The following is a 16,488-nucleotide window of genomic DNA, read 5'->3' as shown; positions in this document are numbered from 1 at the left end:
TTCGAGAGATCCGAACCGAACCGAACCGAACCGAACCGAGACGAGCCGTCCACGTCAGCGTTACATGCATGAATGTATGTGGCATTGGCAACATGCATGGTGAGTTGTATTTAATGTGTATAGGTGGTGGTACTTGCGAGTAGTTGGGAAAGAGAATGGGAAAATGTAAGGGTTGTGTTGGCATTCCCAATGGAATGTGAGTGTGTGAGGGAGAGAGAGAGAGAGAGAGAGTGGCGGCAGAGGTGGGGGATCGGGGCGAGTGAGGGAGGGAGACTCAGAAAAGGACGTGTGCATGGACGACCTTATTAATTTTTTCATTCATCTGTTGTTTTCAAACTTATTACCCCTTTTATTAATTTCCTCTCTTTTATATTTGCTTCATTGCAATACATGCATAATTAGGTTGTGTTTTAAATTTTCTCGTCAAAAAAAAATGTTTGGATCGATAGACTTCAAGATCGATAATTTTTCGATCATCGATGAAATAACGTATATTAATTTGTAGTTTTTTTTTTTTACGTTGGAATTTATTTTTGACTATTTGGTAAATCAGATAATAGTTTTTACTCGGAAACATAAGATTATGGATAAAGGGTCTTTGACAGAAACATAGACCACTTGTTTTTTAGGGATTGTTAGGATTATTTCTTTTTTTGTTTTTATAACCTAAACCTACAATCTCACATTTTGACTTTCTTTATTTCTTTTACCTGTTTCTTTTCTTTTGTTATTAAATCGGATATCACTGTTTTTACTTAATTAATTTTACTTGTTCACACATTTTCTAATTTAATGCCTATGTTTTTAATTATGCAATTTGTTGTGAATCTTTTCGTTTAGTTTAAAATCAGTATTCACACTCAAAAAAAAAGTGATATACTAATATTACCCAGTCATTACGTTTATATATAGTCGAAAATATTTAACTTCCAAATAAATATATATTTATTTATTCCTCACTAAGCAAACTTTTTTTAAACAATTAGCGTAACAAGAAGATATAAATGCATACTTATACTAAACTCAAGATAGATTTTATATTCATATTTATTTGTTCGATAATTATTTCAGAAAAAAATTATATTTTTTACTCCTCTTTCACTCTATAACTATTTTTTACTCCTAATTAAAATCATGTCATAATTTTCCAGCGACATGTCGGGACTTTGGTTAAAAATGACTACAACTGAGAAACAAAAAGTGCAAAGTGAACTAAGATCGTGAATGAACTAACAATATGTCCAAAAATTTAAAATGGACAAGTTATAAGTTCGATTAATTTAATTTATACCACAGTTTGAAAGTGCTAATTTATTTAATTTCATGTATTAATAATAGCTAAATGTGCTAGATCAATCTTTGTTCGTCTGTTACTGAATTTCTCGCGTTTTTCAAATTCAAAATTTAGGGTTGAATCTCGATTTATTTCTTTGTGGGGCAGAAAAATAAGAGACTCAAATGAATTAGAAGTCCATATTTATTATGTCTTGCTTGACATGTTCCCCAAAAGTAGATGACTGTCTATTTTACATATTTAGCTAAGCATTGCACGAACCACTTTTAACACTCGGCCCTTCAAATTTATAGCGGGGACACCATACCATCAAAATCAAATATATATATTGTGAGGCCCGGGGTCGAAAAGGGCGGGGTGATCTTTGGTGTCATGAGGTTGTACGGACAATGAGCGGCTCCTAGCAGGCTTCTAGGTGGAGGGAATATGACTGAACCGATCCCACACCGGAATGAGAGGGATTCTGACTGTTCAATGAAATAGACTGTACAGTTGAAGATGGCTTAAAAGATTTGATATCATGATATGTACTACTCATATCAAGAAGGTTCATCTTCTTTTCGGTAGCTCATCACATAAGAACTCCAAAGTTAAGCGTGCTTGACTTAGGGCAATTTTGGGATGAGTGACCCTCTGAGAAGTTTCTTAGGGTGCGTGTGAGTGAGGACATAAGCACGCTGCAAAGACTCGTCTTGATACAGTGAGGACAGTCGTCGAATTTGGGACGTTACATGTATGTGTGTGTGTTTGTGTGTGTGTGCAGGCTTCATTGATTAGCTACGAATAAGTACACATTCCCTACAAATCTAGGCTTTATGTAAAGTTTGATGACATTTAAAAATATAAATGTTCCAGTAAGCTTCCAATCTCATCAAATATATATTTGGGTTTATTTTCCGGAAACAATATAAAGAAACATCAGAGGAGAGAGAGTTAGCTGAAAAAGATGGACATGATCTGTCGTTTCTTACTAACAAATACAACCGAAAATATCACATCAAATTCAAGACCTGGTGTGTGTATTTGTTGATAAAGGGGAAAAGGGTTTCAATCTAACTCAATTTCTTTCCCCAAGATTTGTAGTAATTGATGTTAGTAACCGAACCAAAAAGTATGATATACGATTCTTAGGAACCCTTCGATTTTTGGGTGAGAAATCCTTTGTTATAAAACCAAAGAACTTCCCAACCAAATAAACGCAACATAAGAAGGAGCTTCCAAATATAGGAAATCGAATAATCCGTTTGTAAACTATATGGATTTTAAAGATTTTCTAGTTTATAAAAAAATTATAAGTTCGCATCTTGAAAGATATATGGTAGTATGCATGCATGGAAACATGGACTACTTTCTTTTGAAGATAAAGAAACGTACGCACAAAATATAATAAATTTCTTGATTAAATTTGGGAGGAGGAAATTATATATCCAATGGATTTTTGCTGGTGCTTTGTATTTGTCGCTTCAAAAAAGTTATCGACTTATGGACATCATGGAAAAGGGAGTGTACTAGTGGAACCTTACATGAATGTGACTTGATATATCAGGGTAATATAACATAGTCAACTTAATTAAAAAAAATATATTTTACGGATATTCCATATATATTAATTAACAGAGAAAAAGGGCACTCATTAACTAATCATACCATATAATATTATTTATTGCGTCGCATATATTTCAATTCTTTTGCCTTCAGATTAATTATGTGTCAGCTGAGACGAATCACAACACTGTTTGCATTTTATTAAGAAAACATAGTACATTTGTACTAACGTGAATTAAATAACAAGAAAGGCCTACTACGTACCTACTATTTTCTAGGTGACCTCTGATATATTGGCATCAATCTGATGATTCGAGAATTTTTCTAAGTATATATAAATTTTGGTTTGTCTGGAGGAATTATAATTTATGATAATTAGAAATGTAGTTTAAATTTTTTTTTATTTGATATAAATTATTATTATTATCTATATTCGCTTCACTAATGGTTAGTCGATTTCCTTCAAAATCATTAGGGAAAATTATATGATTATTTCTTCGTGATTTTTTTTTTTTATAATTTTTATTATGTTGATCCCATATGTTATCAAATTTTCAGTCTTAGATCTTTATATTTCGATTTTTAACATTGCTATCACATTAAAAAGAATGACTAAAATGCCAAAAAAACAAATATATCATATTAAAATTTGACAACATAGATGACCAAAGTTGCAAATATATAAATATACGTGACTAAAAATTCAATTTGTTTCCAAATTCACGCAAACCTTCTTCGAAGTCAAAATTCACGCTCGAGCCTCGCCGTTCATGTTTGCAAGCTTTAAGACCGTCATAAACGGAGCTTCACAGTTTCTAATTTAGTTATTTGTAATAGATGAAGAAACAAGTTAAAACTAGAAATAATGAGTTATAAAACAAATATTACTGAAAAGTAACATAAGAAACTGCAATTGTATCCTTCATGAAATAGAATTTTGAGGGTTCAGCTTTTAATGTGTAGCAAAATGTGCCATCGTTTTCAAAGATATATACGCACAATCACACACACATGAGAGTGTGAAAACCGATAAAGATGGAAAGGTAATACTCGTAATTAATGATCTGAGGACTCTGAAACATGTTTTTGGCATCTTCACCCAAACACTTCCCCCCTACTCCCTCTCTATACCTACCTATGCCTCTCTCCACACACACACACACACATATATATATATATATATATATGTATGCGTATGGGTAGCTACAGAGCTACAGTGGTAGACACAGGTAGTATGTATCCCCTTCAAGTTTGAATTGCAATTTGTACTCGTGGCATATTTTATGTCGCCAATCTTCATTATATATATATATATATGTATGTATGTATGTATGTATGTATTATGTTAATGACATTAAAAAAAAACTAATGTGATTTATTTCTATTTATGATATATTCCCTTTTATAATAAATCATAAATGTGTTATTTACATTGGCATGTATTTTTATGTGTATATATCCGTGTACATGTTCTTATAAATGAAATAATCTCATATTTAAGCAAATATTGATTTATAATTCTATGTTTAACGAATCAAATGAGAATTTGTAGCAAGACTCCACGAAAAAAGTTGGAGCTATGCTATGTGCATTACCATACCTTGCCATTGATGTTTTTCAAGTTGCAAAAACAGGCCAAAAAAAGAGCCCATTTTTCAGTGTAGGTGCCAAAAGTTCAGACAAAGATTGTGTATTGCTTAGCTTTTGTACACGAAAATAAATGTCAAACCTAACCGACCTTACACCATAAAAGTTTGGACATTAGTTGGATCGAAGAGATTTTGAATCTAACTCATTCAACTTTTAACAGAAACCGTGCAAAGACATGTTACAATTGGATGGATGAATTTCAAATATATTTTTATAGTTTAGAGACACGAGATCGTAAATTTCAAAAAAACACTCCTTGTATGTTTAAATGATGTTTATGTTAATTGTGATGAATTTTAAGTTCATTCGATAACGGAAACATTTTGATTTACTTTACTTTTTGTATAACTAATGTGTAAACAAGTAATGTTTTTTTTTTTATAAAACCTCAAATGATCGAAATCCACTCCATCATCACTATCAAAGTATAAATTATATTGTTGGATCACCTCGTATTAACGTAACTTTTGGGAAAGTGATTTTCACTTTTGTGTGTGTGTTGTTTTTAAGAAAGTTGATTTCAATTGGTCAAAGATTCAAAACCAATGGTGCGCAAAACACTATATAGTTTATTAAATTGTTCATGAGGCTTTTGCTGCTTAACACCAACCCAACATGCATATCATACATGTTACTTTCAAGAATATAAATGGGGAATGCTCGAAACATTTGTTATAACGTAATAGAAAATGAAGCATTTATAGAGATCACAGGTACAGAACCTTTTTTTTTGGAAATAAAGGTAAAGCCAACTTAGCATGAGATGAAAATGCAGATTTTGGTTAACATGTGCACAGCACAGCGCACGCATATTGTCAGATGAACGAACATACGAGTGAATGCACAAAAAATCGAAGAAGAAATTAGTCCTCAAATATCCTGCAAAGATTCTCTTCTCTACCACTTAATTTTGATCAGCGAGCCGAGGTTTTTGTTTTATGGTAAAATGGCTAGGTTCGTTAACTTGATATGTTTCAAGACCACAGATACACAGATTTCGACGCAGCAATATGTAAATCAGGCGACATATCATCCTACCAATTTCTCGTTTACAAGTTCCATCACTGGTATCCACTTTAGTTCACACAGACAAAACCAGATGAAATTCAATGAGTTAGGGACAGATCGCTGTTAGATTTTTCTATAACAAAGCTGTGAAGGGATTGCCAAGAGTCCCAGAATTTAGAATCTAAATGGAGTATTCTCTTAAGCCACTATTTCCACAGATTGTGTCGATGCAAGTTAAGTGGATAAGGCACAGTAAAAAGGGCACATGAGAAACAATATACCAATTACTCGGTGAAAAATAGCACATGGAAAATTCCTTCAAAAAGCCTCTCTTCTTTCTGTTTCTTTGGACAAAAAAATAAACAGATCTTTACTTTGAAAGCCAATAAATGATAAGAAAAAGTGTACAAGCAGCGATAACCGCGGAGAGGATAAGAGTGTCCTTTGATCATTTTCTCCAGATTGAACCTGAGATGGTGTGATCGAAAATCAAGAATGGATGGATACTCAAAAGCAAAGAAAAAGAAAAATTCTTTGAAAATTACCATGTAGTCTTCTTCCAAAAATAAAATAAAATTACCAAGTAGGCCACGTATGACGGGAAATTTGTCACCAAGTAGTTTGACTTTTCCTTGAACATCACCAAACAAGGTCCTTTGAGAACCCAATGCGGTCCTAGTTGCTTGAGCTTGACTTATTACATCATCAATCTGTAAGAATATGACAAAAATGTTTGAAGGGGATAAAAGCATGCCTGATCTTTAACAAACCTAAACCACTATATAAAACAACAATCTGGACAACAATAACAAAGTCAAGGACAACAAAAAACGGCCATAGAACACGAGCAACGAAAGTCATAATTGATAAAGAAGATGAACAAAAATGACAACATGAACAGGAATAGCGGCAGTGATTCAGAGACGTAGCCATCATTTGTAACTGAGTGAAAAAACTATAACAGAAGCATGTGCAAACACAGGTAGATCTATGTGTAGTGCCTTGTGGGAAGTATGAAAGCTTCATCTATCAAATAAATTCCACTTGACAGATAATGGATGCAACAAATTCATCCTAATATTTAACAACGCACTACTAAACCAGCTTACAAAACTGACCGTTACAGTTTCCGTGTTATCGCCTGAGACATTACTTGACAAAACTAACTCATCCCGCATCCTAATTCTTCTATCTCCCTATCTCGACTGAAGATGTATATCTCAAGCGCATAATGAGACATTATCGTTCATCCAGAATATAGTTTCGAGAAATTTCAACACCATAAATTGTTTCTCGGATAAAGAGAATCCCTAAAAACCAATATTACTAGGTCTCCGTTATTAATATTTATGCGCCATTCAACCATGCAAGAGTTGCGCTTGATTAAATTAGTATGCCAAAGAGTACATTTGATGATCTTTAATAAATTCAGAGATGGGAAGATTATTCTCTGATAGGTCATTAAAATTACAACCACGAGGGAAGAATAAACTTTTAACTGCATCCAAGGGCAAATATAACAATATGGATGCCAGAGTATGTTTCTTTACTTCCATCACAAATACAAAAAAATTTATGCCTGTAAAGTAACTCATTTTCCTTTCACAGACAATACCAGAGACGAACATTCAAATATACTTCAAAATTTATGAAAGCTCAAACATGTCGAAATTGCACCTTTCGAACCATATTAAACAACTCTACGTCCATTGAAACCCACAAATGGAACTTGAGTGAATGTCTTTCTTCTTTTGAATAGCAACAATATGACGGGATAATCTTTAACAGATTGGAAGTTAGTCTAGGCACAAAAATAATGCAAATGATTGCTAACTAAATCCAATCCTTCCACATAGGTTCACCATAGCAAAACAGAAGCATTGCTGTGGAAAATTATCCAAATAATCATCAGCTTTAAATGTCTTACATGAGATATGCTCCCATGAATGGCAGCTCTCTCCCGGAGCAACTGCATTCTTGGTGATCCACTCCCTGAAGTCTGAATAGAGTACAACTTACAGCTTTATTAAGCATAACAACAATTTATTACTAGTTAACTATTCTCACCTTGTATTCACTAATGTCATCTCTCACAGAACTAAGAAGCTCCGCATGGTCACTCATTGAGATAATATTTGCCTTGATACGCCTAAATTCCTACATAATATCTTGAGTCAACTAAAATAGTATGACCATTATTCGGGTCATTGTAAATAATTATGCTGAAAAAAATAATACTTTGTAAGTATCTAGTGGAGAAAAATGATCATATAAAGATTTAAAAAATAATTTAACAGAATGTAGGATAACATGAGCCATCACGCACACTGTAGAATTAAGTTCAAAAGGTAAAACAATTCAACACAATCAAAACAATATTCCTTTTATCTTAGCGTATCAACTATCGATTAAAGACCAAGTACCATACGATTGTCAAAAGATGCCCCATGAGAGTAATAACCTGGGTAAACTCATGCAGTATGTCCCTATGTCTGGCAAGCTTTTGATTGACTGAAGTGGTAGGAGCAGCTGATGCTGCACATCTACTCATGGAGTCATTTATATCAAGCAGATTCTCAAGCAAAGACTGAATCTCCATTTCAGTGGACTTCCAAGACCTGCTGGACCCAACAGTAGGCGAACTAGCATCTACATAACCTGAAAACTAACACAAGCATCAGAAACACAAGCACCAAGCTAAACAGAGAAGATGAAAATTTATGACGTCCTATGCGTCATCACTTACTATGCAGTACACTGAAATCTTTAGAATTCAAAGATTCTAATTTCAATTAGAATAATGGAAAATAAAAGAGCATTAGATTGATAAAATAGGCATCGACCACATCTAACTTTGGCAAGTCCAAGACATTTCAGGAGTAGAACTTCCTAAAAATCTAGTCACAACCAAGAAGGGGACATGAAGTTTCTGGCACATCATTTCTTTGCTCAGAATCAGTATGCATCTACTGCCACTAGTTCAGACTAGAAAACAAAGATTTCCAAACATATTAAATTAGCTCAATTTTATGCTTACTTTATTCCCACAACACTACCTGGTCACGATACATTTCTCTTGCAGTGGAGTTGGGGGTTGGGATACTAAAGTTACAAAATTTATAATTTTTTACAGAGTGCAGTTATATAATGTCAGGCTAAAATTGGACAGTTATTCAGTTAATAAAAAAATCAAGCAAAAATTTCTAAACATGGGCCAATTTTCCGCTTGTGCCTCGAAATCTGCATTTCCCGCGGCCCCAACCCCGGGGAGGACGCAAGATCGTGCCAATGAGAGACATTTAAATCCCACGTGCAATTGTTCCATCCATGCAACCAAGCAAGTGCCGACTCGCTGCTACCAAGGCTCGTTTTCCTTGACCGATAACCAACTCACACTTGTAGCAGGTCACTTCAAATAAATCAATGTCACCAGAGATCACACAACAATCAAAAAACAAAAAGCACTTCAAAATCATCGTCCAAATACAACCAACGCAAAATTCAAAAAACAAAAGCAAATCGACAATCCAGGAGAGGGAATGGGAATAAAAAGCATACCTCCCTGGGTGAAGCGAGCACCGAGCTTCGCATACGAGGAGAGTTTTACATCGAGATCGCTTTCAATTCTCCGAGCCTCTTTCTGGAGTTCCTCCCATCCCGACTCCTGCGACGCATCCATTCCGGACCAACGAGATCCGACCCTTTTTCATGTAGTCCCGAACTCGGGTTAAGCTCCGAGTGTGTGGTCCACTGTAGCTGAAATGGGGCGGGTTGCGAAATCGATCCACTCGACAATGGGCAATTACCGATACACTGTAGCTTTTTCTCAGAAATGCTGGAGGGGTAAAATGAAAACGGGTTAGGCCCAGAAATTACAAAGTTTTATTTCTAATTGTGGGCTGATGAGCTGAATAAAGAGAGCCTTGCTATTTGGGCTTACATTTAAACATCTGATTACATGGTGGGCTGAAAATCCATTTTCCATTTACCTTCTTTCTCTAATTACTACTTTTTTCTTTCCCCAAATTTTTCATCCAGACTACCGATAGGAATGAGCCGGGTACCAGTCCCATTTAGACCGGTTCAAACGGTTTGGGCAGGACAGCTCCAGGTCTATGGGCCCAATAACGGGTCAGGAGCGGGTATATTATGTGAAACCAGACCACCTTGTACCTGTTTAACATAAAAATAATTTTTTTGCAATATTTTTAATAAATGACTCAAATAAAATATATTTAATTATTTAAAATTAAATATATAGTGGTCCATGAGTATAACCCGGGTTGGACCCGGATGGTTTTGAGACGAGCGAGGCAGGACGAGTATGGGTCCTAATTTTCTTTGGCTGGACGAGTCTCGAGTTTGACCAAACATGATATATATATATATATATATATATATATATATATATATATATATATATATATATATATAATTCAATATCTATATTTAGTATCAAATTTTTTTTTATCAATACACTCGTATTCATTAAATGCATTAATTATTTTCAACAAGATAAATCACAAATTCTCTGTAAAGCTCGTTTTTCAACATTTATTTAATGTGTCCAAACACAGATAATTCCGAGAAGAAGAGATTATTATCTTAGATATTTACAAAATATGATTTGAGTCTTTAATTTAAATTTTTATTTTTTGAGTTATAGAGTTTTTACACGAATCCACGTATATAAATTTGTATGAACAAATTGATTATAATATTTACTATTTTCACATGTTATTTTGTCCTGAATTCAAAGATGTGGGGAATTCGTCGGCCAGTCTAATTTAATCACTTGGTCGATCCTTGGAAAATTAGAGTCAATAATATATATTCGTTCCTCCTATTCAAGTTGGGTCCCAACTGTAGGTTTATTTATTTCAAAGGAAACGCAACGTCGATTCTCTACATTTTCGTAGCTTCTCATCACAAATAAAATTATGCTCTTGTTCGGACAAGTGCTTAACAAAGTTGTTTATCTTAATACATAATATATTTCTTTTTTTGGAAAAAAAAAAACTATCAATTTCGGTTTTAATATTTATTTTCTCATATAACATAAACCAATGTAGACTGATTATATAAATTTATTGAACTAGGTGGCTATTTGAGGCGGCTAGCAACATTTATGAAGTTCTAGAGGCCGCTATCTAGTCGAAAGAGTTATAGTAACATCATATTGAATTTCAAAATAATATTTGTTATTCAGTGATATTTAAAAATTATTCATTAGTTGAGTAATAGTTAATTTATATATATGGTCGATGTGGTCTTGATCGAATAGTTAAATTTGAGATTCTGAGATTTGTTGGTCTCAGATTCGAGTCTCGCTGATTACAGGTTGTTTTCACATATTTAGTTGTTCTTTGTATTTTCTTTGTCCGAAATAAGCAAGTCTCATATCTACGCTCAAGTCCCGTCAGTCGTACAAACAATTACATTATATCTTTGTACTCTAAAAATTTAAATAACATGCCTTGTAAAGGCTTTTTCTTTTTTGACATGGATACCGAACTACTCAATGAAGCTCAAATACATAGTATTCTCTCAAATGAGAAATATTTTCATTTAACAGGCATAAGTGTCTAATCTCTAGCGATAATAATACCTGGGGCTTTTTGGTATGTTAGTTAAAAATCGTAATCCACCATTACCAACCCTATTTCTGAATTATGTATGACAAGAGGCTACAAGAAAGTTTAAAAAAAATTAAAATAATTAATATACTATATTATTAAGTTCGAAGTCTAAAAGTAATTAACTAATTTCGGTGTTAAAACCCGTCAATGTTTTCGTTCAAGCAAGAGACACATCGTTTTTTCAACTACCTAAGATACACTGCTACGAAAAAATAAAAATAATTGTTTTCTCAGTACATCTTATCTTTTTAACTAACTTACCAAAAAGATAACATAAATGATACTTCATGAATGACTCCATCAATATCAGGCTCAAACAAGATTTTAGATCCCGACTTATCCCAGATATTCTCCTATAAAAATCAAGTTTGAGAGTCCAATTATTCATTAACTATATTGATTATTAACGGCGTTTCTAACTGCTCTTCCATTCTATTCACAATACCTGACTTGGACGTCAGATAAGCTATGCAGGGACATCCTTCCGACCTCTTTTAAAAGTCTCCTTTGTGATTTCAGATTTAAAATAAATTGAAGGTCTACATTTAGATTTAAAGAAATCTGAGACAACATATGCTTTTAAGTCTCACTTTTATTATTCATCAATCAGATTTTAAATACAAGAGGAGGAAAAATTAAAAAGCTAGATTAAAGGAAACAAACTAACAACCCTAAGAAAACAAACTAACAACCCTTGATAATATCAAGAGTTTAAAACTTACTGAGTCACCATGATTTACCTCCTCTCACATTCCTATCGGGCTGGGGATGAGGGGCGCTTAAGGTGAGCGATTTCACCTTTTTGAGCAAAGAGTTTAAAATTTAAATACACTATCGATAATTCCTAAGATAAGGAAACTAGAAATATGACACATATTTCTACAAGATTAGTATCACATACTAAAACCTAACCATATATTTGTATTGAATATTGATACCCCCGGTGGGAGGATGGGCTCGGCCCGCTCTCGATAGCCCATATCAAGCAAAGCCCAACAGGCATTCAGAAGAAAGCTTGAGGCTGTCCGGGAGGTCATCTCTGGCCGACCTCCCATATCAGAAGTTCCAGCCATTGGAGAGGTCAGCCGACCTCCCTGGACGACCTCCCTGGCCGACCTCCCGAGCTGACCTCCAAGAAGCTATTATCGGGACGATCGAAAACCCTCGGCCGAGCTCCCGAGCCGAGGTCCCAGGAGGTCCTAGCGTCTCGTGGGCCCATACCTGCGAGAGCTCTTACTCAGATATTAAGCGCGTAGCCCACAGAGATCAAAGCCCAGAAAGGTAAAGCCCATCAAAGATCTAATCAAATCTGGCACGATATCTAAACCAAATCTGGGCAAGATCTAATCAAATCTTCCGAAGATTCTGAGGATCCTAATCTGCCAAAGTAGGACTCTATTGTTCTCCTATAAATACCAGGTTCCGTTCATTGTTTTATTCATTCAGACTTTTTCACATTCTCTCGGCACACACATTATTCTCTCAAGTTTTCCGTTCTCTGACTTGAGCGTCGGAGGGGCTACGCCGGAACAACCTTCCGGCCCCCTTCTAACACTCTTGTTTGTGTTTCTGGATTTCGAGGTGCCTGATCCGAGCTCCCAAGGTGAAGATCCGACCTCCCAGCCAGCGCCCCCAGGTTTGACCCGAGCTCTCCAAGCGGGGATCTGAACTCCCAGTTAGCATCACCGATTTCAGTGTTAACAATTGGCGCCGTCTGTGGGAATATACTGAGAAGACGTAGACATGTGGGGACGAACAGGTATAAGAACAGGCCCTGCGCGTGGTAACAGAGGTCCCGGAGGTGGCAATCAGGGCCATGCAAATGGTAACAGAGGTCCCGGAGGTGACAATCAGGGCCATGCAAATGGTAACAGAGGTCCCGGAGGTGGCAATCAGGGCCATGCAGATGGTAACCGAGGTCCCGGAGGTGGCCAAGGCAGAGGTGTGGCTGATCTTAGTCTAGACCAATTGGCCCAGTTGATTAATAGGTCTGTGAATGAGGCCCTCCGTCGAAATCGTACTCCATCACCACCGCCACAACAACCTCCTCCTCCTCCTCCTCCTCCTCCTCCTCCCCCTCTTCCTGAGCATATGGAAGCCATTTGGGAGGAAGTCAGGAGGCTTGGCAGGCGAATGGGGGGCCGACCTCCCGTATTGGACAGAGAAAGCCCACTCTCCCTCGAGATACTGAATGAAGACCTCCCCGTTAATTTCCGCCAACCAACCGTCAAGGATTATGATGGAAGTACTGACCCCGAAGAACACCTTGGAAGGTTCAATAATTCTGCTTTGCTTCACCGATACTCAGATGGGGTCAAATGCCGGGTCTTCCTTACCACCCTAGTGGGACCCGCCCAGAGGTGGTTCGATTTGCTCCCGCCACATTCCATTACCAGCTTTCGAGAATTCAGCACCCTATTCATAAACCAGTATGCTACAAGTAAGAAATACTTGAAAACCTCATTGGGCCTATTCAATTTGAAACAAGGAGATACAGATTCGCTGAGGGACTTCATTAGACGATTCAACAGTGCGGCCTTGGAGGTCCCAGCTGCAGCAACAGAAACCTTGGTAAATGCTTTCACGCAAGGGCTCCGAGGGGGACAATTTTTCAATTCCTTGGTCAAGAAACCCCCTCAAAGTTATGATGAGCTCCTGAGCCGAGCTGAGAAATACGTGAATCTTGATGATGCACAAAGGCAAAGGCGAGTGGATATCCGACCCGATGATAAAAATAAGGGGAAAGAGAAAGTGGAACCAAGTAGGAAGAGGCCTGCAGAAAGAACAGAGGAACGGAGCCGAGGTCCTGGACCTTTCCCTTATGCCCCGTTGGCAATGAGCTTGGAAAGAGCCATGGCCATTTGTGAAGAAAGAAGAAAGCTGGAGCGACCGAAACAAGCCGAGAAAGGGCCGCGTTTACCGCCCTCAGATAAGTTTTGTGAGTTCCATCAAGAGTACGGTCACGTCACCAATGATTGCCAGAAATTGGGGGAAGAGGTCCAAAGAATCATGCAAAGAGACCCTCACATGAAGAACCTCCTAGCTCGATCAGAAGGAAGTTATCGAGATGATCGAAGGGATCGGGGACCTCCTGGGGTTAATCAGAGGCCACAACCCCGGGAGAACCGACCCAACCGCGGGGGTCGAGATGACCCCCCGCGACATCAAGGCCCTCAGGTCCAGCAGATTGCTAATGATCCGACCAGAGGTATAATCCACATGATAACGGGCGGCGCCACCGACGGAGATTCGGGCAGGGCTCGTAAAGCTCATGGTCGGAGATTGGAAAGTTTGGGGTTAGACCTTGCCCCCAAAGATGACCCCGTCATTGGCTTCGGGCCGGATGATATGAAAGGTGTTGTGGCACCTCATAACGACGCCTTATTAGTCACTCTTACTATCGCCAACTATGACGTCGCAAGAATCTTTGTTGACACCGGAAGCTCAGTTAACGTTATTTTCAAAAGAACCCTGGACCAAATGAAAGTGGAAGGTTTCGAGTTTGATCATATCTCTACGCCTTTATTTGGCTTCACAGGACATGCGGTCCAAACTGTAGGGCAAATCATGCTCCCCTTATCCCTAGGGGCGGGACCTCACCGCATCACAAAAATGACATGTTTTACTGTGGTGGATGCCCCCTCTTCCTACAACGGAATACTTGGCCGACCTGCCCTGGCCGACTTCCGAGCTGTAAGCTCTACCTATCATCAAAAGCTGAAATATCCTGTGGGGAATGAAGTAGGAGTAGTCGGGGGGGATCAGAAATCCTCTCGACGATGTTATGTGGATGAGGTAAGGCTAGAAGTCAAAAGATCCCGGACCGAGGTAGGGATGATTGTGGCCCAACCAAATATGACCTCCAGAAGAGAGGTTCAGCTCACCTCAGAAGAGGAGCCAGAAACGGTGGAAATAGGGGTCCAACGGAGTGTCAGGGTGGCGGCTGATCTTGATCCCGAAACCAAGCATGATCTACTGGCTTGTTTAAAAACTAACATTGATGTATTTGCTTGGTCTCCACAAGAGCTTCGGGGGATCAGCCCCGGGATAATGAAACACCACCTCAACACTCTCCCTGAAGCCCGGCCAGTCAAACAGAAGAAGAGGCATTTTGGCCCCGAGAAAGACAAGGTAATAAAAGAACAGGTAGACGAGCTTCTTAAGGCAGGACACATTAGGGAGATCTTTTTCCCAACATGGCTATCAAATGTTGTCCTGGTCCCCAAGAGCTCGGGAACATGGAGAATGTGCGTCGACTTCAGAGATCTTAATAAGGCTTGTCCAAAAGATTGTTACCCCTTGCCGAGGATAGACCAACTGGTTGATTCCACCGCAGGTCATCAGTACTTATGTTTGATGGATGCTTATCAAGGATACCATCAGATCCCCTTAGCAGAAGAAGACCAGGACAAAGTGAGTTTCATCACTTCCGAAGGGACGTTTTGTTATGTAGTGATGCCTTTCGGATTAAAAAATGCGGGAGCCACCTATCAAAGGCTCATGGACAAGATTTTCTCAGCCCAGGCCGGAAGAAATGTGGAAGTGTATGTGGATGATATTCTTGTAAAGTCGAAGAACTCGGCTGATCTCATAAAGGATCTCCGTGAAACCTTTGCCACTTTGAGATCTTACAGGCTAAAGCTGAACCCCCAAAAATGCACTTTTGGGGTCAAAAGTGGGAAATTCCTTGGGTACATGGTAACAGAAAGGGGAATTGAGGCCAATCCTGAGAAAGTAAAAGCTATTCAATCTATGACACCTCCTGGGAATCTCCAGGAGGTCCAGAAGCTCGCCGGGAGAATCGCCGCTTTGTCACGATTCATTTCAAGAGCGGCACATCGTAGTTTACCCTTCTTCCGAGTCCTCAGGAAAGCTAAAAAATTCGAATGGGATGAAGAATGCGTGAGGGCATTCGAGGATCTGAAGAAGCATTTGGCGGAGCTCCCCATATTAGCCAAACCAGCCCCAGGAGAACCATTGTATGTCTACCTCTCGGCCACTGAGATGGCTGTTAGTTCAGTCTTGGTCAGGCAGAAAGGCACGGAACAAAGCCCCGTATATTACATCTCTCACGCCCTCAAGGGAGCGGAGCTCAGATATACAGTTGTGGAGAAGCTCGCTCTGGCCTTGGTCACAACAGCTCGAAGACTAAGGCCTTACTTTCTATCTCACCCCATTATGGTCCTCACCAACAGCCCTCTCGGGAAAATAATGACGCATGCTGATATCTCAGGAAGGTTGGTAAAGTGGACCACTGAACTAGGTGAATATGACATTCAATATGGGCCTCGAACCGCAATCAAAGCGCAGGCCTTGGCCGATTTTTTGGCCGAGACTTTGCATGTGGAGATG

General features: G+C 38.1%; 1 protein-coding gene across 4 annotated transcripts; it reads right to left on the bottom strand.

The window, feature by feature from the left end:
* Window positions 1–5,763: 5,763 nt before the first annotated feature.
* Window positions 5,764–9,348, bottom strand: LOC140826649 (Golgi SNAP receptor complex member 1-2-like). Of its 4 annotated transcripts, none has more exons than XM_073189114.1 (6): window positions 9,056–9,348; window positions 7,959–8,162; window positions 7,565–7,654; window positions 7,425–7,496; window positions 6,043–6,207; window positions 5,764–5,965 (listed from the first exon to the last, which is right to left on the bottom strand). In XM_073189114.1, exons 1-6 carry the CDS (start codon window positions 9,086–9,088, stop codon window positions 5,816–5,818), a joined length of 714 nt encoding a protein of 237 aa, XP_073045215.1. In that variant the 5' UTR covers window positions 9,089–9,348; the 3' UTR covers window positions 5,764–5,815. The 4 variants fall into 4 exon arrangements, with proteins under 4 accessions (XP_073045215.1, XP_073045214.1, XP_073045217.1 ...); XM_073189113.1 differs by having other exon boundaries at window positions 7,959–8,155; window positions 9,056–9,342; XM_073189116.1 differs by having other exon boundaries at window positions 6,078–6,207; window positions 7,959–8,155; window positions 9,056–9,339.
* Window positions 9,349–16,488: the final 7,140 nt, after the last annotated feature.

Source organism: Primulina eburnea, chromosome 3 (genome assembly GCF_022965805.1).
Source record: "Primulina eburnea isolate SZY01 chromosome 3, ASM2296580v1, whole genome shotgun sequence".
In the NCBI taxonomy this organism is placed as follows: domain Eukaryota; kingdom Viridiplantae; phylum Streptophyta; class Magnoliopsida; order Lamiales; family Gesneriaceae; genus Primulina; species Primulina eburnea.
The sequence above is the reverse complement of the archived record's forward strand: the minus strand, read 5'-3'. Positions and strand labels throughout refer to the sequence as shown.